Raw genomic sequence first — 22,366 nt, 5'->3', positions numbered from 1 at the left:
CTCAAGTGTAGCCAGGACTGCAGCCCAGGCTTCTCCTGTGGGATGTCAGCTGCACGAGCAGCATCTTAGTCATTGTGGCAGTGCCCACCCCAGTAGCTCGGTTGAACACATTTCCTTGGACCGTGGCAGGCTCAGGCTGTTGTTAAGTGTTCTGTGCAAAAGGCTGTGCCTCCTTGGGGAGTCTCAGTATTAGCATAGAAGATACAGTGGCCGTAATGAATAAAAAGCTGTTTAATTTTGTTACCATTATTTTCCAAATTTGAGTTTAGAACTCTTCATTCTTGGGGTACCCATTAACTTTTCAAGGACATTAGTGCCAGGCGGAGCTCTGTGTAGGAGATGCTGAGGAAGACACTGATAGCACTGGGCACACTGTGTTTCTGTTAAATCTTGCTATCTGGTGACATGTGGTCATTTACAGCCAGACAGATCAGTGAGCTTCGCTCAGAGAATGTTGAAGAAGTAACACATGGACGCTCTGTTTGCAGTTAGCACTGATCAGAAGTAGGCGTCGTGGGTTGTTGACACACAGCAGATGCTGAGGCAGAAAAGCCATGTTCATCTCCTCCCCCCAGTTCTGCTGAGACACCAGCCTCCCAGGGGAGCACACGCCCTCATCACTGCTTCTCTCCTCCCAGGTGGTGGACATCCCGAGAGTCCTGGACATGCTAAGGCAACAGAGAATGATGCTGGTGCAGACCCTCTGTCAGTACACGTTCGTGTACAGAGTTCTCATTCAGTTCCTGAAAAGCTCCAGGCTCATCTAAGCTCCCACAACTTTTTACAGGGACCCAGTCACGTGAGGCGTTTACAGCTTTAAAGTAAAAGTGCTTGCCTAATTCATCCTTTCTCCTCGACACCTGATCCACACAGCAGTGCACGGGACCTGCGTGATGCGTACGAATGGCAGCACGCTGAGCGACACGCAGAGCGCCAGGCTGAAGAGGGGACTGCAGCCCTGGGACGGTGCTGAAGGAGGGCGTGGGCCGAGGGCACTGCCCTGCCCCCGTCTGTCTGATTTGCAGTACTTGCACACATTTTGGAGATTGTGTTTTCTAGACAATTCTCTATTTTACTGAAGCTAAGCTGGGCAATTCTGGCAATCATTAAAGTGCATAGATTTCTATCTTTAACTACTTTTTGATAATGGAGTTTTATTTTGTGACTAAAGTATTTAGGAGTTTTCTTAGAAACTGAATTTTCTGTGGTGAAAATCTGCGGATAAGAGTGGTTCCTGTATAACTTTGTATTTAAAACCATGTTATTGTCTTTTGTTATTTTTTTAAAAAAAGCCTTGGGTACTTTGTGGTTTAGTTACCAAACCCAAAACTATAAGGAGACTAAAAGTGTTATTTTGAAACACAGAAAGCATTTTTATACTCAGAAAATTTTTTATCCTAAAACTTCTATATATTTGTAATTTCTGTATTTTCCAAACGAGAACTCAACTCAATAAGACTGAAATGAGTTGGTTAATGTAAAGGAAGATTGGGACTGAAGGCACATTATTTAAAATGTAATAGAATAATCAGGTTTATTATTTTTCAGTATTATTGTAAACCTAAGTGAGTTTGATTTTATTGGTTGCAAATGAAGTGAAAAACAATTGCATAGGATGGCTTTAAGCACTTTTTTGTTCAAAACAAAAAAAATACGAGTTTTACTATGTGTTGCTTTATAGATGAGACAGTGACAATGGATGTTGTTTCAAAAGTGTTTCTGAAGAGGAGGATTAAGAGCATGTAAGATGACGAGGACAAGAGTAAGTGGAGTGTGAGGTCAATGCAGGATGCCTTTGTCTTTACACACACAGTATTATCCATACTCAGACTAAGACTGGGGATGCAGAGTGGGGCTGAGGCACATGGGGCTGACTCCACAGAGCTCTCCCCGGGCGTTCAAGGCCCATCCCTGAATTTGTTTCTTCGGAGTTTTTCCACCTAAACCTGTACTCCTTATGAATAAATTTAGGTTTACATTATCTTTAAAAGAAGCCTTGAAGAGCCTTTATTTACTTTTGAGTGAAAGAAAGGAACAGTTAATTTCATTTCTTCTCTCAAAACCACAGCCCAAAGTTGTCATCACCAGAAATTGCTGTGGTATTTAAGAGGTGCTTGAATTTTAGCTCCTTAATCCCTGTATTTCACTTCTGGGGTCACCATGGCCACTCAGTCCCCCACTCCCTCCCGTGTAGGTACAGCCTAGGGGACAGATCCAGGCTGAGTTAAGGGGCAGAAGTATGCCTGTGGCCAGGCTAAGATGGCCAGGTTCACAGTTCATAGAGTTGCTATGTTCATAGTTCATGCTGAACAGGAAGGACAGATTGGCATACGTAGCTGGAGAGCCATCTCCTTCCTTCTTCTGAGGCTATTAAACGTCACATCTAGGGCTGTTTCCCCAAATACAACATTCTAGTCAGCATTTTGATTCCCATGTCACCTGTAAAGCAGTTTTCCTCACTCTTGTGAACACTAAATATCCTTATCAGCTCTGAGATAGGATTTCCTTCTTTATAGTATGTGCCAGCCCAAGTTAATTGCTTGGAACCCAACAACCTAAAAATAAAATTAAGATAGTCATGAAAATGGGTACACTTCTCACTTAGGAACAAAATATGGATTGTCAGTCTAAAGTTGCTTTAAAAGTCTTGTTTAAAGAACAACAGACTCAAGTAAAAATTCTGAGAGACTGCTCCCCAGAAGAAGGGAATAAGAGTTCATGGTCGTATTTCTCATCTCCACACCATATCCAGGACAGGAATTTTTCTGAAGCTTTTTTTCTTTGAATGGTACGTTTTACACAAATTTTTTCTATCAGATTTAAGCATTTTGAAGTGTCCCAATGATAAGAACATTGTAAAACAAGAATCTAATTAAAGAGTAATATATGGTATATTTGTGTTCCAGTCGTAATACTTTGATAAGTGAATTTCTTAGGACAAATTATATGTTTAAATCTGTCACTCTTAAAATGTTGCATGTCTGACATTGCTTCTACGAGCCTAAATTTTTCATTGCGGTTAGTGACTATGCAAGGATTTCTGAATAAAAATCTATTGCTGGTCCTTGAAATAATGTGGTTTTCAAGAGTAAACAGTAGAATATGAGGTTTTCCACATGTGAGTTGAGAATGTTACTGTCTGCCAAACTGATACAATGCTTCAATGTGCCTTAATAATCTTTTAGTTCCTTGCTATACATTTTGATAATTTTGATAGGAAGTTAATAACATTTTACAAAAAGTAGGTTATAAACCAGTGTTTTTACTGTTTCATTTGATGTCTCTGGCATCAGCTTTCCGGGTTAGTGGGGTCTTTTGATGAAATATGCAGTTGACAGTTCTAAGCACAGTAAGTGCTTATTTTAGAATATTATTTGGAGTGTTATCTGCAGGTATTTATTTTCTTCTGGAACATCTACTGTGAAGCATTCAGGAAGCCCCAGAATTTGGTCTTTAAAATACTTTCACAGGATGAAGACAGAAGCTAGACCTGTGCTACCTTAGAAACTTCCAGAAAGGGCAATGTCTGACTAGAAACACAGAAGAGGGAGGGTGTCATGGGCTCACTGACACTGAGTGACAATGTGGCATGGCCCGATTTTCTGTGAAGCTTTCATCAGAAGAATAAAACAGTTACTTCCAATAGATTGACAGGTTCACAGTGTTAAGAAAATTTAAATGTATATACAGTGCAACCACATATAATTAAACTGGAGGTCAGCTGCAACTTGTCAAGAACAGGTTTATTATTTGAGATTTGCACAAATTGAAACAGGAATTACTATTGTAAATTTATTTTTTAAAAAAAGGAAAATTTATTTGGAGAATTAGTTCCCATGATTAAGACAGTGGAGAAGTCTCCCAGTGAGGCAGGCATTTGGCTTAGGGGTTAGGATGTGACTTGGGATTGTCATGTCCCACACTGGCGTGCCTGGGTTTGAATCCAGCTCTGCTCCTGAGTCTAGCTAATTCCCGGGAGGCAACAGGCAATGGCTCAAATAGTTGGATCTCTACCACTTACATGGAAGACCCCAACTGAGTTTTGGGCTCCTGGCTTTAACTTGGTCCAGCCACAGCTGTTTCAGGCATTTGGGGAGTAGACTAGCAAATGGAAAAGTCTCTGCTACTCTGCCTTTCAAATAAACAAACACATCTTAAAGAATTTCTCTCTTCTAGTCCTGCAATGGCTAGAAAAAGGCCAAAGCTAGGAGCCTGGAACTCCCTCCAGATCTCCGACATGGGTGTGGAGGGGCCCAAGTACTGGGCCATCTTCTGCTGTTTGTTAATGGAGTGGATAGGACTAGAACCAGTGCTTCCATATGGGATGCTGGTGTTGCAAGTAGAGGCTTAACCTGTGCTCAACACAGGCCCTAGAGAGAGAATTTTTAAGAAGTCACATGATAGGTCATCTAGAGGTTGGAGACTGGGATGCCAGGAAAACGTTAGTCCAATGCTGAAGGCCACAGAATCAGGGAAGATGAAGGTGCAACTCAGTACAAGGCTGAAAGCCTGATGCTGCGCTAGGGGGATGCTGGTGTAAGTCCTGGAGCCTAAAAGCCAGCCAGCCTTGAGTTCTTATGTCTGAATCTGTTTTATGTTGAACTCATCTGGACATAAATTGAGAATATGTTCCCCTGCAAAGTTTTATGTGGAATAAGCTCAAGCTATCCCTTTCCAATTTAAAATTAAAAAATAATTCTAAATTGTAAGAGGCTCTTTTTTGAGCTGAGATAGCTAATATACCATACTGTCTACAATTACTTACAGAAAATTGAAAAAAATCAGAAGGCCCAGCTTAAAAGTTTGTGTGTTTGGGGGGGATAGGTGGATGGGAAGATTTTAAAGGGCATCTCAAGGCATTCTGGGATGGTTAAAGGGGTATCTTTTCTGTATGTCAGGCAGTTCCCAAATAAAATACCAGCTCTTAGAGTTGACCTGTATATTGAACTGTGATATTGTTTTATTTTTTTAGATTTATTTTATTTGAAAGGCAGAGTTACAGAGAGGGAGAGACAGATACGGGGGTGGGGGGAGGTCTTCCATCTACCAGTTCACTCCTCAAATAGCCACAATGGCCGGAGCTGAGATGATCTCAAGCCAGGAGCTTCTTCTGGGTCTCCCATGTGGGTGCAGGGGCCCAAGGACTTGGGCCATCTTCCACTGCTTTCCCAGGCCACAGCAGAGAGCTGGATCAGAAGTGGAGCAGCCGGAAAGTGGAGCAACTGGCACATATATGGGATTGTGGCATGGCAGGTGGCAGCTTTAACTGCTACGCCACAGTAATGGCCCCAATATAGTATTATTTACCTTTATAAACAGTACTCCCAGTGAGAGAGAGGTCACATTCCTAACTCGTCCCCCTAATGCTTACTTAAGGCAGAGGGAGCCTGGAAGGTAAGCAACAATAGTCCAAACCAAGTTGCTGTATTCTTTTCTCCAAGGATCTGCAGGCAGCTTTTCTCCCTACTGCACCCTGGTGGTGAGAAAAGAGGATGCACTCTCCCTGTGCCAGTCAGTAGCTGACTCAGGGAGCAGCTTAAGTCAGACTGGTCAGTGTTTCATGGGAAGTAAATATCCCAGAAGTATCCCAGCACTTGCTGTAGAAACTTGAGTGGTGTGTGGGAGAACGGGACTTAATGATGAACTGAGCGGGGATGCAGGCGGGCATGAAGGAAGGTGAACTGGCAAAACAGCATTCTGCCTCTCCTACTGCCACTTGCACCAGCCTCCCTGGGAATGTCAGTGGCTTGGGAGGGGAAGAGTTGGGCCCAGAAGGAGGTCTAGGGTCTGCAGCCCCCAGCTGAGGGAGCAGCAGTTCCAAGGCAAATACTAAGTGAAAGAGTATTTCTAGCTCACATACATGTGAATTAAGGTCTGCATGCACGCGGTATTTCCAAAAATGTTAAAATTATCCATATAATTTGAAAAGTTAAAATAGGCCAGGGCTGTGATATAGTAGGCTAAGCCTCCACCTGTGGTTCATATCCCAACTGCTCCTTTTCCGATCCAGCTCTCTGCTATGGCCTGGGAAAACAGTGGAAGATGGCCCAAGTGCGTGGGTCCTTGTACCTGCGTGGGAGACCCAGAAGCTGCTCCTGGCTCCTGGGTTTGGATCAGCCAGCTCTGGCCATTGGAGCCATTTGGGGAATGAAACAGCGGATGGAAGACCTTTCTTTGTCTCTCCCTCTCTCTGTAACTCTACATCTCAAATAATTAGAAACTTTTTAAAAAAAAGTTAAAATATTAAATTTTTAAAAATCTAGAGTACATTATTTTGATTGGTAAAGAAAGGGAATATTAATAATATACTTGGAATTTATGCTTTGATAATATAAGTACAAATATAAGATAAGAAAGGAATCACTGAACTTCTAACTATAGAACTTAGGGCTGACAGACTGTTCCAGATCTCTGGAAATGACTTATTAGGTAGATAAATGTTTTTATCATTACTCCCTAACTGCCATTAAATGATTTTGTGATGTGTCAAATGAAAGGACCATTTAATATCAGTGAAATGCCTTGGCTTGAATCTACAGTACAGTGTAGCTGCACTGCCTATAGCAATTTACAAATAGCCTGATTTCAGTATAATAGCTCTGCAATTTTAACTGAATTAGAAGGTGGTTTTTAAAATGTAGCAAAATAATACTTTCTTTTTTTTCAGCTGTCAAGCATGAATACTATTGGCAGTTAAGTGTGCATGTGTATTTTAAATTTACACTCTAAAAATCTAGTGAAGTAAGCATATACATTGCGCTTAGAAGCAGATCTATGCTGCCAGAGATATTCACATGGTTGACTTATTATCTGGATTAGCCAGAATATGAATCTGTGAGGCCTGAGTTTTGGGGTTAGGCTGATGAGAGACTAGTACTTATTTAATGGTGACCTGCTTTCCACTACCAGCTTCTTACTCATCAGCTGGGAAAAACAAATTAATGAGGCATATAAGGTTAGCCACTCATTTCATTAGATGCAAATATTGCAGGTCGGACTGCTATCATATGCTAAGAGACTATCCAATTTTATTCTGGAAGTTTATTAGAAGTCACTTGAAATTAATGGACCACTAAGACAAATCTGTTACCCATGGTAATATTTTTGAAATGTAATTTAATCTTAATTAAGTGTCCTGAAAAGGTTTTGTATTTTGTTGGAGCAATACCAGTATAACACTGTTCAATCCAACAAACAGCTTAAGAAAAGCAAATATTCTTCTGAGTATTTTTAAAACAGAATAAAAACAAGTTTAAAAATAATACAAAATCCTTAAACCTAATGTGAGAGCCAGCGCCGCGGCTCACTAGGCTAATCCTCCGCCTTGTGGCACCGGCACACCGGGTTCTAGTCCCAGTCGGGGCGCCGGATTCTGTCCCGGTTGCCCCTCTTCCAGGCCAGCTCTCTGCTATGGTCCGGGAGTGCAGTGGAGGATGGCCCAGGTGCTTGGGCCCTGCACCCCATGGGAGACCAGGATAAGCACCTGGCTCCTGCCATCGGATCAGCGTGGTGCGCCGGCCGCGGTGGCCATTGGAGGGTGAACCAACGGCAAAGGAAGACCTTTCTGTCTCTCTCTCACTGTCCACTCTGCCTGTCAAAAAAAAAAAAAAAAAAAAAAAAAAAAAAACCACACACACACACAAAACAAAAAAACAACAAAAAACCCTAATGTGAGTCCAACCAAAAGATAAAAGAAAAATGTTCAATATTTTGCGACCACTCTTGATTGGTGGAACAATACAGGTACTGTAGAAATAGTTATATAGGGATGATTCTTAATGTTTTTGAAAACTGTTAGTATGATGCACTTAAGCCCTCTTATTTTTTTTCAAATCCCAAATTAAAGATAAGCAGCTTAACTTCTAGAATTAAGCTATCACATATTGATCAGTATATTCAATTTCTAAGCAACACATTGAAAAGGAGAGGAAAATAGCAGTATTTATCAACATATCAAGCCAAACTTTACAGATTGACTGGCACCGAGCTGATACATGATTTCTTACAGCTGTGGAGACTGGAAAGTCCAAGGTTAAGGGCCCCCATCTGTGAGGGCCTTCTTGCTGCAGCACCCCATGCAGGAGGGTGAGTGGGGGAGGGAGAGGAAGAGGCAGTGCAAGTACAAAACAGGGCTGAAATGGCTTTAACTCTTGCAATAAGGAACACATTCCCAAGATAGTGACATCAATTAATTACTTAAGGTCCCACCCCCAAATACTACCACCATGCTGGGGATTAAGTTCCCAGCATATGAACTTTGGGGGACACATTTAAACCATATTACTAAGTCAATATTTTCCATGAATATCTGTTGTACTTAACAGAGGGAAATATTCTGACTTATTACAAAGCTCTACAACTCGGATGAAGGAAGAATTACATAGTAAAAAATCAAATTTGCTGTATATTTCTGTGCTGTATTATTAAAAAGGAAGCATTCCAAGCCACATCTATAGTAAACTTAGCAAAACAGAGAAGGGGACAAGCATTTAGCCTAACCAGTTAAGACCCTCAAATTCCGCATCAGAGTACCTGGATTTGTTTCCTGGCTGGAGCTCCTGATCCCAGCTTCCTGCTAATGCAGACCCTGGTGATTGGCATTGGTGATGGCTCAAGTAACTGGATTCCAGGCTCCCATGTGGAGACCTGGATTGAGTTCCTGGCTCCAGCCCCGACCCATTCCAGACCACTGCAGGCACCTGGGAAGTGAACCAGTCGATGGGAGCTTGCTCTGTTTCTGGTCTGCCTTTCAAATAAGTAAAAATAAAAATATAGCAAGTCTACTTAAATACAAATTCCAACAGAGGTTAATATGATTTAAAATGCTTAACAAGCCTAAAACAAAACCTTGGGGAAAAGTTAAATATTTTTTCTTGGGAGATTGCTGTATGATTAAAGCAATGCACCTTATAAAAATGGTAGTATTATTGTCTATTTTCTAGTTCAAAGAGGAATTTTGTGTTACTGTCTGGTGATCAATAAGATAAAGATTATTATCAGAAGAACTTAATTCTTCTAAACTGTTACTGGTTTATAAGAGTGTACATTTTATGGGTAAGAAGTTTGAATGGCTGAATGTAATACATGTGAAATGAATATATTATCATTTATTTTTTCCATGAAAATAAATATTCAAAGCAAGATATCTGTGTGAATTTAACAGTGCAATTAAAGCTATTTCACATCTTTTTCTCTGTAGATATAATTGTATAGAGGTATATAATTAAAGTAGTCCTGTTTTCCACTAGATTATTTTAAATACTGTGCTGGAAGACATGTTTTAGTACTTGCCAGTCCATCACCACACAGTGCCACAGTAATCAACCACTAAGGAGTTACAGTGCATCTTGCCAAAAATAGCCAGCTTTATTAATCAGGGTATTTGTGGACCAACTAATATACCTGTATAAATATGTTGATGTATTTCCCAACAATATTAACTTTGCAGTGGGTTGGCAGAGCACCTCATGTGGTCATTCCTGTAACAAAATTTTTTTAATGGGCTTGTTTCTGGACCAACAGCATCAGCTGCGTATGAAATCTTGTTATGAAGCTAAATTCTTGAGCCCCAGGAATCTGTTTTAAATTCTCCAGGGGATTCTCATGCACATTAAATTTTTAAAACCACTGCTTTAGCAATTAAAAAGCCATAGATGTTCAATATAGTTCCCAATTTTGGGTCCATTACATAGGGAAAGTATAAGTGTACTTATATCAGTATATATAAGTACATATATATATATATACATATACCTATGTACTTATATAAATGTACTTAGGACTTTTTTATTTTTAAATTTTTTTAAATTTTTTTTTTTTTTTTTTTTTTTTGGTCAGGCAGAGCTAGAGAGAGAGAGAGAGAGAGAGGTCTTCCTTTCCATTGGTTCACCCCCAAAATGGCCACTACGGCTGGCGCACTGTGCCAATCCGAAGCCAGGAGCCAGGGGCTTCCTCCTGGTCTCCCATGTGGGTGCAGGGCCCAAGGACTTGGGCCATCCTCCACTGCACTCCCGGGCCACAGCAGAGAGCTGGCCTGGAAGAGGGGCAACCGGGACAGAATCCGGCGCCCCAACCGGGACTAGAACCCAGGGTGCTGGCGCTGCAGGCGGAGGATTAGCCTAGTGAGCTGTGGTGCCGGCTAGGACATTTTTATTGTTAAGGACATTTATAGCTGTGGTAGGCTGAATAATGGCTCCCCTACAAATGTCCACATTTTTTTTTTTTTTTTTTGACAGGCAGAGTGGACAGTGAGAGAGAGAGAGAGAGAGAGAAAGGTCTTCCTTTGCCGTTGGTTCACCCTCCAATGGCCGCCGCGGCTGGCGCGCTGCGGCCGGCGCACCGCGCTGATCCGATGGCAGGAGCCAGGAGCCAGGTGCTTTTCCTGGTCTCCCATGGGGTGCAGGGCCCAAGCACCTGGGCCATCCTCCACTGCACTCCCGGGCCACAGCAGAGGGCTGGCCTGGAAGAGGGGCAACCGGGACAGAATCCGGCGCCCCGACCGGGACTAGAACCCGGTGTGCCGGCGCCGCTAGGCGGAGGATTAGCCTAGTGAGCCGCGGCGCCGGCCAAATGTCCACATTTTAATCTCCTGAAGTTGTGAATGTTACCTTATAGGGCAAAAGGGAATTTTTAGAAGTGATTAAGGATCTTGAGGTGGAGATTATCCTGGATTAGCCAGGCAGGCACAAAGTTATCATAAGGGTCCTTCTAAGAGAGATCTGAAGATGCCACACAACTGGCCTGAAAACAGCATTTCTCCTAGAGCCTCAGAAGAATGCAGCGCTGGGAGTCCCGTGGCTTTGTGACTTCTGACTTCCACGGCTATACGATAATAAACGTGTGTTCTAAGTTTATGGTTACTTGTTAAAGCCACAATAGGAAACTAATATAACCATAATATTCTTAAAAGGTGAAATTCCCCTGTTTTAAGAATCTTGGGGGAACTAAACAAGTATGGAAGTTTCACATGCAGAGTTTTTGCTTCAGGACTAGCATATTAGCACAAAACCAAATTCCCGAGGCAACGGGGACAGCCTTGGAGCAAAACTTTCCTTACCCCAACTCACAAGAATTCAGGGACTCCTGGCCCCTGAATTAAACATACGGAATTATTCCTTTAGGGTGTGCTGCTCATTATGGGTCCCATCTGGCTTTTTTTTTTTTTTTTTTTTCCAAGGTTTGGGGCAAGTAACTTGTTAGGATGGCATCTTCTATCACTGAAGTGTGAATCTAGCCAATTCCTTCCCAGTACTACTCTAGCACATGAAGGGTGAACAAGTGTTTCTACTTATATATTTAAATTATTTCTATTTTAATTTTTGCATACTTTAAGAACTAAGCTGGCCAGTGCCACGGCTCACTAGGCTAATCCTCCGCCTGTGGCACCGGCACCCCGGGTTCTAGTCCTGGTTGCTCCTCTTCCAGTCCAGCTCTCTGCTGTGGCCCAGGAAGGCAGTGGAGGATGGCCCAGGTCCTTGGGCCCTGCACCTGCATGGGAGACCAGGAGGAAGCCCCTGGCTCCTGGCTTCGGATTGGCGCAGTGCGCCAACCGTAGTGGCCATTTGGGGGGTGAACCAACAGAAGGAAGACCTTTCTCTAACTCTGCCTGTATTAAAAAAAAAAAAAAAAAAAAAAAAAAAAAAAAAAAAAAACTAAGCTAAAATTAACTTTGGCATATAATAGTGAAAAGAAATCTTGGATCATCTAGTCCAAGTTCTTTGAAACCAAGGCCCAATATAAAGTAATTAATCTGCAACCACCAACTAATTTGTTCACTTGGAAAATCAGTGTATTTGTTTTCTAAAACATTTATTTGAAAGAGCAACTGAGAAGGGTAGAGATTTAGAGACAGAGATACAGAGAGAGATCTTCTCTGCTCACTCCCTGAATGCCCACATAGAGTGGAAAAGGAAGTGGAGCAGCCAAGACTTGAACTGGTGCCCATCCTGGATGCCAGCACTGCAGGTGGCAGCTTTAACTGTAACGCCACAGCACCGGCCTTCTGATATTTTCTGACTGGTGCTGTGGGAAAAAGTGTGACTTTTGAAAGTAAGCCTGCTAAAGGAAGATGGTGATTTATATTTTACACCATTTAAAATGTGAGCAAATGAGATTTTCATGTAACTTAGCAACTTGCACTTTCTGAGTATAAAGTGGAAATGTATTTTAAGTGTTATTTTTATTTATTTGAAAGGCAGAGTGAGAGAAAGCGAGAATCTTCCATCCACAGGTCGCAACGGCTGGAGCTTCACCAGGCTGAAGCCAGGAGTCTGGAGCTTCTTCTGGGTCTCCAATGAGGGTGGCAGGGGCTCAAACATTTGAGCCATCTTCCACTGCTTTCCCAGGTGCATTAGCAGGGAGCTGGACTGGGAGTGGAGCAGCCAGTTCTTGAACTGGTGCTTACATGGGATGATGGTGTCGTAGGAGGCAGCTTAACCTGCTACACCACAATGCCACTCTCTCCTGTTTTTCTTATTACATTATAGCTAGACCTCCACTTAAGCTCACACTATCTTCCTCCAAGAATGATGCCTTCATTGTCAAGCAGACAATGTCTTCGGAGTCCAAAGGGAAATAGCTTACAGTGTAGAATGAGGACAAACTGGGTCAGTAAGCAATATTATAATCTAAACAGGAAAAATTCTAGATTTTTAAAAAGAAAAAAAAATCAAACCCTCCCAATCTGGCTCAAAAAGGCATACTTATTCATCATCCCTCAGAGTTGAGAGCGAGCTGTGTGAGACAGCAGAGAGAAACATATAAATCAAGATACTGGAGTCAATGTGGCAAAATGTTTAAACACTGTTAAATCTTGAAAGTAAAAAAATGGACCCAGTGCTGTAGTGCAGCACAGTGGGTTAAGCCACGGCCTGTAGCACTGGCATCCCATATGGACACCAGTTTGGGTCCCAGCTGCTCCACTTTCAATCCAGCTCCCTGCTAATGTACCTGGGAAAGCAGCAGAAGACTTGGGCTCCTGCACCCATGTGGGAGACTTGGAAGAGGCTTCTGGCTCCTGGCTTCATCCTGGCCCAATCCCTGTAGCTGCAGCCATTTGGGGAGTGGAACAGAGGATGGAAAATCTCTGCCTCTCCTTCTCTCTCCAACTCTGCCTTTCAAATAAATAAAAATAAAAAATTATAAAAAGAATTTAGAAACAAGAAAGAGAAAAAAGATGCTGAGGGGCAGGCTGGATGTTTAGCACAGCAGTTAAGACACCACTTGAGACACTCACATCGCAGTGCCTGGTTCACATCCCAGCTCCTCTGCTTTGGATCCAGCTTCTTGCTACCCTGGGGAGGCACCAAATGATGGCTCAAGTACTTGAGTCTCTGCCACCTAGGAGGGAGACTCAGACTGATTTCTGGGTTCCTGGCTTTGGGCTGGCTCAGCCTTGGCTGATGCAGGTGTTTGGGGAGTGAACCAGCAGATGGGAGCTCTCTGTTTGCCTTTTAAGTAAGATGAAAATAAGAAAGAAAGGAAAAAAAAAAAAAAAAGATGCTGCTTGAAGAATCTAAGGCATTGTTTCCAAGACTTTTTCACATCCCATCTTGTTATAGCCAAGAACCACTTTTAATAATTTTTTTAAATCAATAACAAAATGCGCTAGCAGGCATAGAAGTTGGAACAGGCCAAGAGAAGTAAAGCTGTATAGAGACTGAGGGCACAGAGAAGACTGGATACAACAAAGTAGGGAGGGAGAAGTAGGTCTGGGGCTTGAACCAAGTGGTGGAGAACGAAAGCAAGAAGCATTTACTGAGAATACTTTCAGAAAGATGGCAGCTCCTGCTAAGGAAGGAGACTTGGAAGCCAGGATAGTGGCACTGAAGAAAGGAGCCCTGGGGCTAAGAAAGGTGGGGTCCGAGCAGCGAACAGAAGGGATGGGGAGACCCAGGCTGAAGATATCCTGAGGGTATTCAAGAGGACTGCAGGATGGCAAGAGATGCTGCTTAGAAAGTTAAGGGGACGAGGATCAGAGGGAGACCTGAGGGCCAGGTGGGGCAAGGGCTGCTAAAGGGTGAAATGGGGCACATGACACAGGGGGGAAGTGGTTCGGTGCTCAGCCCCAGGGTGGTGCACTTCACAGGTTGTGCCCAAGTCTGAATGCTGACCTCAGTGGTTATGGTAAGCTTCCCACCCATATTCCTGTACCATTGAAAAATCAACTCTCATCTCCAGTAGTGTTTACCACTCTTTGAAAAACACTGGTGTGGGCTAAGGATGATAAAAAGAGCAGGATATTAAAGAAAAAGCTACAGAGGCCATTGCTAAATTTCTAGAATTCTTAGGTTATCATTATTTTGTTTCATCTTACCCTTGACAGTGGCTAGGCATGAAGCTTTGTATATAACAGGCCCTCAGATATTCAACTGTATAAAAGACATAATTAGAGATGAATCTTCTGAGACATTTCTTAATAGCATCCCATTCGTGAACTACAAGGGTAAGGGGAGATATGTCGGACAGGCCTGACAGAATGTTTGTATTCACAAGAGGGAATACTTCAGGTACCTGACATGCTGCCCTAGCTCACTGGGAACCAGAAGGGTCCTTACGGCTTTAGAGACCACAGGAAAGTGAGTAAAAACAAAGAAATGATACTGCAAAGCACCATTGCCTGTAAAACCACTTTTAGATAAAATACATGCTCCTAAAAGGCAACTTGAGAACTTGTGCTAAAAGATCCTTAGGTTACCCTCATGATTCTGAGAAGCACACCTTTGTGTAACACGCCCACCCCTTAAGTGTGGGTGAGACCCATGACTTGCTACTAACCACACATGGCAAAAATGATGGAAAGTCCCTCCCATAATTACATTAAGTTATATAAGACTATCTTACCAGCAATGTTTCTCTGATTCTCCTGGTAGCAGTCAGGGTGTAAGCAGCCTAAGAGGGCCAAGTGACAGAGAACGGTGGGTATCCTCTAGCCACTGCTCAGCAAGAAAATAAAGTCCTTACATCTATAGCTGCAGGGTGAATTCTCCCAACAATCTGAAACATTTGGGAAAAGCAGACTCTCACCCAGTCAAACCACAGCCCTGATCGTACCTTGACTGTAGCCATGTGAGGTACAGAGTAAAGCGTCCTAATTCAAAGAAACTGTGTAGTAAATAATAAACGCATGTTTTAACCCGTTAAGTTTATGGCTTATGCACTGTAGAACCTTAAAACAGAAATCATATATATATATGTATATGTATATGTGTGTATGTATGTATGTGTGTATATATATATATATATATATGAAAAAGCAGAAGGAAAGTAGTATTGGGTTACTGGCCATTTGAGATATTTATTAATGACGATCAAACATCTGCAGGGCAGTCCTCAACGCTCATTTCCATGATTTTAAAAGTTGGTACTTCCTTGTCATGATTATTGTCATCTCTGACACTGGAGAACTGAACCGATTCGGAGAATGATGTGTTAAGACAACTGAAGTCTTCTAAAGTTTCGAGCTTTTCAGTGTCACTATCATCTTCAATGACATTCACAGAGGTTTCCTGGTCTGTTAAACTGTCTGAAACACTTGGATTGCTGTCATCACAGGCTGAAGGTTCAAGATTCGTTTCTTTAGTCACCTGCTGAATAATAACCCCTGGTGAATACTTTGATTTATAGATGGGCATAAAAAATTCAGTTGGTGAGAATATCTCAGCAGTCTCCTCCTTTGGTGCAGACAGTAACATATTCAAAGCCTGCTGGTACTCATGGCGCTCCTGTTCTACTGCGGCTTCATTTTCACATTTCAATCCGCTTTGTGTAGAACTCCGGGCCTTTTCAGAATCAAGCAGATCCGACACACCGACCTCACTTAGCTGTGCTGGGTCTGCCCCGGATGTGCAGCCCAAGTCCACCTTCAGGCCATGCAGCAGCTGACGCATTTTTTCCTTGGATCAAGAAAACAGGATTACATTAATTAAGCTAATAATTGGGATTACTTTTGTCTGTGGTGCTGAAAATCTCAGAATTAATACTTTCCTTTCTCCCCCTTATGCCACCCCCACAAAACATTCAAGGAAAGAAAAGTGCTTGCTTTTAATGGGTTCATTGAGGATAAAAAATAATTTTAACATTTCCATACTGAAATTTTTCTAATGAAATTCTAAGGAAAGACAAACCTCCTCTAGATGATGTTTATTTTGTGTTATATGTTGTTCAAACAGTCGTTCTAAAAACCTACAAATGAAAAATGAAAATGTTAATGTCTAAAAATCAGAAGATCAATTAAATATAAAATAGCTGTGTAATACTGAAACTGCTAAAAGATGGAAATACTTTTTAGAACGATCTTTCCATCTCTCAAGCAGGAGACTAATCCTTCCCTGCTGGTCAAGTTCTCCAACTTGGAAGCTAGTCGCTTCCATGATGCAGCTGCTTTAGGTTACATAACAGAGGACAAACGTTTCTGAGATTCCATGCTACTTTGTTTCTGAATATAAAATGATCTTTAAAAATTAATTATTTTTAAAGGCTGATAAGTTTACATATATACACTGAGGGAGACAGACAGACAGAGCTTTTCTGCCTACTGGTTCACTTCCCATATGCCCCAAGCATGGGCCAGGCAAGAGCCAGGAGTCTGGAAGTCAATGCAGGTCTCCCAAATGGGTGGCAGGGACCCAAGCACTGGGACCATTATCGGCTGCCTCCTGCCAAGCGTGTCAGGGAGCCGGATCACAAGCAGGGCCGGCACTCGAACAGGCACTCTGACACGGGGATGTGGGCACCCCAACTGGTATCTTAACCACTGCATCAAACACCTGCCCTGAAGAAAATATTTTAAATGAGACACAAAGATTCTTTCCCTCTAACCCCTCACTGCTTCTTCTCCACATACATGTAAATATCAAAATCTTCTTTCCCAGTCTGTTTCACATATATGCATGTCCTTAAAACCCTAAAAAAAATCCTCTTACAGAGATACTTTACAATGGTTCTTGAATTGAAAAGTTTCCCTGATGTTAAATCACATAATAAATCACAAGTTATCACGAAGTCCAACTAGGTGCTATAGGCATTTGTGTTAAACACATAGCAATCATCTCATCTCTAATCATGACAAATGTTAGGAGAGGAAGGTATTGTAAAAATCAAATAAATATTAGAAAACTACATCTGTAAAATGATAATTCTTCTCCCCTAGGGTCACAAGCCACTAAGAGAATTTAACCCAGATGTGGCTGGCTCTCTGGAGAACTTATTCTTTCCACTTTATCATGCTCATCTCTCTGTTACATTAATGCATCAATAGGTTTCTCAAAAATCAACTGATTTCTTTTATTACTTTTTGTTACCATCAATGAAGCTGAGAACTGACATTAGTGTTTTAGTTCTGAATTATTTAGTAATTCTTAAAAAACCCAATTAATCTGTATTCTACTTTTAAAATAATAATTTCACAGTAAACAGACTTATAATCTTAACAGAAAAATGCAAAAACTGAAGCACAAACATGATTTTATATGCAAATCTTTTTGTGGTAATAAAATAACAAGATTTGTCATCTTGCCCATTTTTAGGCATACAGTTCAATAGTGTTCACATTGTGGTGAAGCAACTCTCTAAAACTTTTTCATCTCGCAAATGTGAAACCCTATACCCGTTATACAAATATATTTAACAATTTTTTTTAATTGAGAGGCACAGACAGAGATAGAAGGAGATGGGAGACAGATATGGGGGTCTGGAGAGAGAGAGAGAGACAGAGAGATAGACAGACAGTCTCATCTGCTGCAATGGTTAGGGCTAGACTGGGGCTGAAGTGAAAGCTGGGAATTTAATCCAGCTCTTCCACACAGGTAGCCTCCCACATCTGTGTTCTGCATTAGCTGGAAGCTTGGAGTCAAGAGCTGCAGCAAGAATGGAACCCAGGTACTTTGATGCGAGTGGTGACATCTTAGTACCGGGCTAAACAACTGCTTTATGCAAACATTTTATACCAACTTTTTAAAATGAAAGATGTAAATAATTATTGGCAGAAAACTTAGGTCCTTTTGATATGCCTTTTTATATCAATAATGAAAATGTTTGCTTTAATTAAAAGAAAAAACTCAATGTAGGGGATAGAAATAATTCATTGGAAGTGTCTGTAATTGGCATATTATTATGAGAAAGAAAGCATATACATAATGGGGCCTATGCTACGTAACACGAAGTGGAGCTTGGTGCCCAGGATGTTAGAGACATAAATGTTCAAGCTAGATTCAGGACACAAAGTCTCCTCAAGATATGCAATACCCAAATTGGTTTTGCAAACTTTCTATTTTGCTTTCAGTGTGCCAACCTAGCTTTTAATTTGCTTTTATTTTATGAGGTCTAATTATAGTAACAAAAATGCTTGCTTTTGATTCTCATGAGAATTTCAAATAGTAAAATGGGATTTTGGAAATCTGCAAGAAGCACAAATTTATTTTACTAGGCTGTTATAACCAAATATAGTGATAGTCACTTTTATTTTTATCCATCCATTCATTCATTTATTCAAGAGGCAGAGAGAGAGGGAGGGAGAGAGAGTCAGACAGAGCTCCCATCTGTCGGTTCATTCCTCAAATGCCAGCAATGGCCCTGGGTTGGAGGCTGACGCCAGGAACTCAATCCAGGTGTCCCATGTGAGTGGCAAGGGTCCAACTTTTTGAGCCATTTCTTGTTGTTTCTCAGGCTGTGTATCAGTAGGAAGCTGGAATTGGGAATAGAGTGGGGACAAGAACAAAGACACTCTGATATGGGATGTAGCCATCCTGTCACCTTCACTGCTAGACCACAATGCTAACTCACAAATATAATAATATTTAAGAAAAAAAATCTATTCTTGTCTATAATTTCCCTGAACTGTGAACTCATCCTAGAGTATGAATTTCTTTACAAATTGCTATTATTAGAATATGACCTCAAACATTTAATTTTTCATTTCCTAATATGAGGAAATTAACTTTAAAAATTAATGCATGAAGAACATTTAACGTATGCCTTGAATGCCATAATAAAATCCAAAAATATCCTAACCTGGGGCAGGTGCTGTGGTATAGCAGGTTAGGCAGCTGCTTGGAACATCCACATCTCATTCTGGTTCGAGTCCTGGCTATTCCACACTTCCTATACAGCTTCCTGCTAATGTGCCTAGATAATGGCTCAACTATTTGGGTTCCTGCCACCCATCTGGGAGACCCAAATGGGATTCCTGGCTTCTGACTTTGGCCTGGCCTTGCCATGCCTTTTGTAGGCATTTGGGGGAGTTAACCAGAAGACAGATTCTCTCTCTCTCTCCTGTCACTCTGCCTTTCAAATCAACACAGACAAATCTTAATAAACAAATAAATAAATCTAACCTGTTTGAAAATAAACCAAGTTTCAAAATTTCATCTGTCACATCTTCAATGAAACTCAGATACAACAATTCTTCCTCACTGCAAAGGCAAGGCAACACACAGCATAAAAACTATTGCTTATTATGAAAGCTGTAGGACCACACAAATATCTATTTAGAAATACAAATCTCTATTATTACAAATGTACTTCTATCTTGTATTATTAAGGGTAATATCAGCCTTCTCAACTTGTACAAGGATACTTACTACAAATGAGAAAATATTACCTAATAGTGTAAAATTTCATAGTTGCCTGTGACATCCTTAGTAGTAAAAATTAGCTGAATTGAAGAAAACAAAAAAGAGCAACCAAGGGCAAGAAGGCAATCCAATGCAATCCACTGGGAAGAAGGGCTCCTGAAGAGCACCTTCCCTCTCCTCTGGCTCCTGACAGAGCAGCTGAGACCCTCGCAAAGCACTCGCAGGGGAGGAGGAGGGGCGTCGTCTAGTGACTCACAGCTTTGCGATGAAGTCCTCCCCTGCTTTTAGAACAGCATCTTGTTTTAAGGTTCAGAAATTTACTGAGTAGAAAGCAATTTTTTCCCTCTAAATACTTGGAGGGGAGGGAAAAAATTCTAATAAGAAAATTAATGAAAATACAGTTGCAATTTTTAATACTTAGACATGCTACCATTTTGAGATAATTTTTAGTAGCTAAAGAAAATTAGGATACAACTGTAAATTTGATTTTAATTAGCTGAAATGGGTGAATTAATAGAAAATGAAAATAGTAACTACTCAATTACTGAATAAGCAAATAAAAGGGAGATGAGTTAATAAGTCAGAGAAAAGAATAAAATGTGTAAGAAGCTATACTTTCAAACTGAGTCATACAGTCTTGCTTAAAAGTAGCAAATCTGGGAATAAATAAACTCTACAAAATAGATTATTTTCCCTGAAAAAAAATAAAACAATTCAACATTTTAATCTACAGGTATAATAGCTGTAAAAAACTGGTAAGGTTAGAAAACTCTAGAAAGAGTATCCTGAGTTATGAAAAGTCTGCATTTCTCTAAAGCTCTTACTTTTACCTATAAAACAAGAATTATGAGTACTAATTATTAAAAAAGTAGATAATTATTCCAGAAAATTCTGATCATTTTTCCAGATTCAGCATGTATTACAGGATTAATACCTCAAAGCTGGTTGTAAAAGACCAATATTCAGTACTGACTTATTTAATACTGGTTTCTGTAATTCTTAATTTCTTATTCCCACACAACAAAATGAAGGTCAAAAGATCTTACTCAGTAGATTTTACTCTTTAAAAGAAGGCTGCAAGTAATATTGACATAATAGTCCTAGAAAGGGAATGTTAAAATATTTAAGCAAAAAAAAAAAGAGCAAAAATAACAGTAAGTGTTCAGTAATATTATATTCCATTAATATGTTTCAGAATTTTAAGGCACTTTTATATCCATGATCTAATTTAATCTAAACAAATACAATAGGTAGTATCTTCCCATTTACTAATCAGTTTAACCAGGGTCAAAGAGGAAAATAACTTGCCAAAGTTACTGTTAGTAAGTAGCAAAGGTTGATTTTTAAATTAGTCTTCTAGTTACAATTTCACAATCCTTTTCTGTACCATGGCACTTTCCTAGTATAGTGACAATCTGACTAAGACTGACATAAAAATAAAGCTGGAAACATATTTTTCCTATGGAAATTTTTCTTAAGCTGTCATTAGATAAATTTGGTCATTAGTTCAGTTATGTCACCATCAAGTACTGCTACATTTTTTCTCCAAATGTACTCAATGATAATATTTTACTTTACTTCTAGATAGAAACTACTAGAAAAGATAAATACTCCTTTCTTTGGGTTTTTTTTTTTTTATATGCAACACAATCTTGTTTAAGAGGAGCACATCAATACTAGTTACAGGTGCTAAATAAATACCATGGATTTTTTTTTTTTTTAATTTTTTGACAGGTAGAATGGACGGTGAGAGAGAGACAGTGAGAAAGGTCTTCCTTTGCCGTTGGTTCACCCTCCAGTGGCCGCCGCAGCCGGCGCACTGCAGCCGGTGCACCGCGCTGATCCGATGGCAGGAGCCAGGTACTTATCCTGGTCTCCCATGCGGGTGCAGGGCCCAAGCACTTGGGCCATCCTCCACTGCACTCCCGGGCCACAGCAGAGAGCTGGCCTGGAAGAGGGGCAACCAGGACAGAATCCGGCGCCCCGACCGGGACTAGAACCCGGTGTGCTGGCGCCGCAAGGTGGAGGATTAGCCTAGTGAGCTGCGGCGCCGGCCAATACCATGGATTTTTTAAAAAATTAATTTATTTAAAGTCAGAGTTACAGTGAGAGAAGCGGCGGGGGGTGGGATGGGGTGGGGGAGAAAGAGATCTTTCATCTGATGGTTCACTCCCCAAAGGCTGCAACAGCTGGGGCTGGGCCGATTTGAAGCCAGGAGTTTCTTCCAGGTCTCCCACATGGGTGTAGGGGCCTAAGTACTTGGGCCATCTTCTGCTGCTTTGCCAGGCACATTAATAGGAAGCTGGATCAGAAGTGTAGCAGCAGGGACTTGAACCGGTGCCCATATGGGATGCCAGCACTGCAGGTGGCAGCTTTACCTGCTATGCCATAGCGCTGGCCCAAACACCATGGATTTCAAGGACAGGGAGGTTAACAGTGATCTCCCTAGCAAATGAGGGTACTGAATATACTTTCCTTCTCTTTTGGTACAGAACAGCTCATTCTTGCCCTTTTTATTCTTTCTTCTATCTCCTTCATCTCACATCTAGTCTCTACCACTGGAAATGCATTTGGATAGCTAAAACTACTAAAGGCAACTTTTGGTGCTCTACCAACTGCTAGCCTATCATTCTTGCTTAGGCACAGTATTCTATAATTATGAAACAGGAATAATTTTTTTCAGAGTGCCTCCATATAGCATGGGGTAGATAAAGCACTAGCATAGGGCAAATATTCAAAATTACAAATAGTAAGGTTCTTTGGTACTATTAGAGCCATATAAACTTGTTAACACT

At 41.1% G+C, this 22,366-nt stretch overlaps 2 protein-coding genes across 14 annotated transcripts in view; one reads left to right on the top strand and one right to left on the bottom strand.

The window, feature by feature from the left end:
* The window catches only part of PTPN21 (protein tyrosine phosphatase non-receptor type 21), a 77,873-nt gene extending 74,802 nt beyond the window's left edge, over window positions 1-3,071 (top strand). The window contains exon 19 of the mRNA XM_002719612.5: window positions 639-3,071. Coding sequence (XP_002719658.1) covers window positions 639-767 — 129 coding nt within the window. The 3' untranslated portion in view covers window positions 768-3,071. The remainder of the gene's footprint in view (window positions 1-638) is intronic.
* Window positions 3,072-15,270: 12,199 nt separating this feature from the next.
* The window catches only part of SPATA7 (spermatogenesis associated 7), a 40,454-nt gene continuing 33,358 nt past the window's right edge, over window positions 15,271-22,366 (bottom strand). For 11 of the 13 annotated variants that reach the window (XM_017349468.3, XM_070065485.1, XM_070065486.1 and 8 more), the window contains 3 exons: window positions 19,332-19,409; window positions 16,125-16,182; window positions 15,271-15,893 (listed from right to left, as the gene is read on the bottom strand). In XM_017349468.3, coding sequence (XP_017204957.3) covers window positions 15,309-15,893; window positions 16,125-16,182; window positions 19,332-19,409 — 721 coding nt within the window. In that variant the 3' untranslated portion in view covers window positions 15,271-15,308. The remainder of the gene's footprint in view (window positions 15,894-16,124; window positions 16,183-19,331; window positions 19,410-22,366) is intronic. The other 2 variants (XM_070065482.1, XM_070065491.1) reach the window with 1 other exon arrangement.

Source organism: Oryctolagus cuniculus, chromosome 20 (assembly GCF_964237555.1).
Source record: "Oryctolagus cuniculus chromosome 20, mOryCun1.1, whole genome shotgun sequence".
Lineage (NCBI taxonomy): Eukaryota > Metazoa > Chordata > Mammalia > Lagomorpha > Leporidae > Oryctolagus > Oryctolagus cuniculus.
The sequence above is the reverse complement of the archived record's forward strand: the minus strand, read 5'-3'. Positions and strand labels throughout refer to the sequence as shown.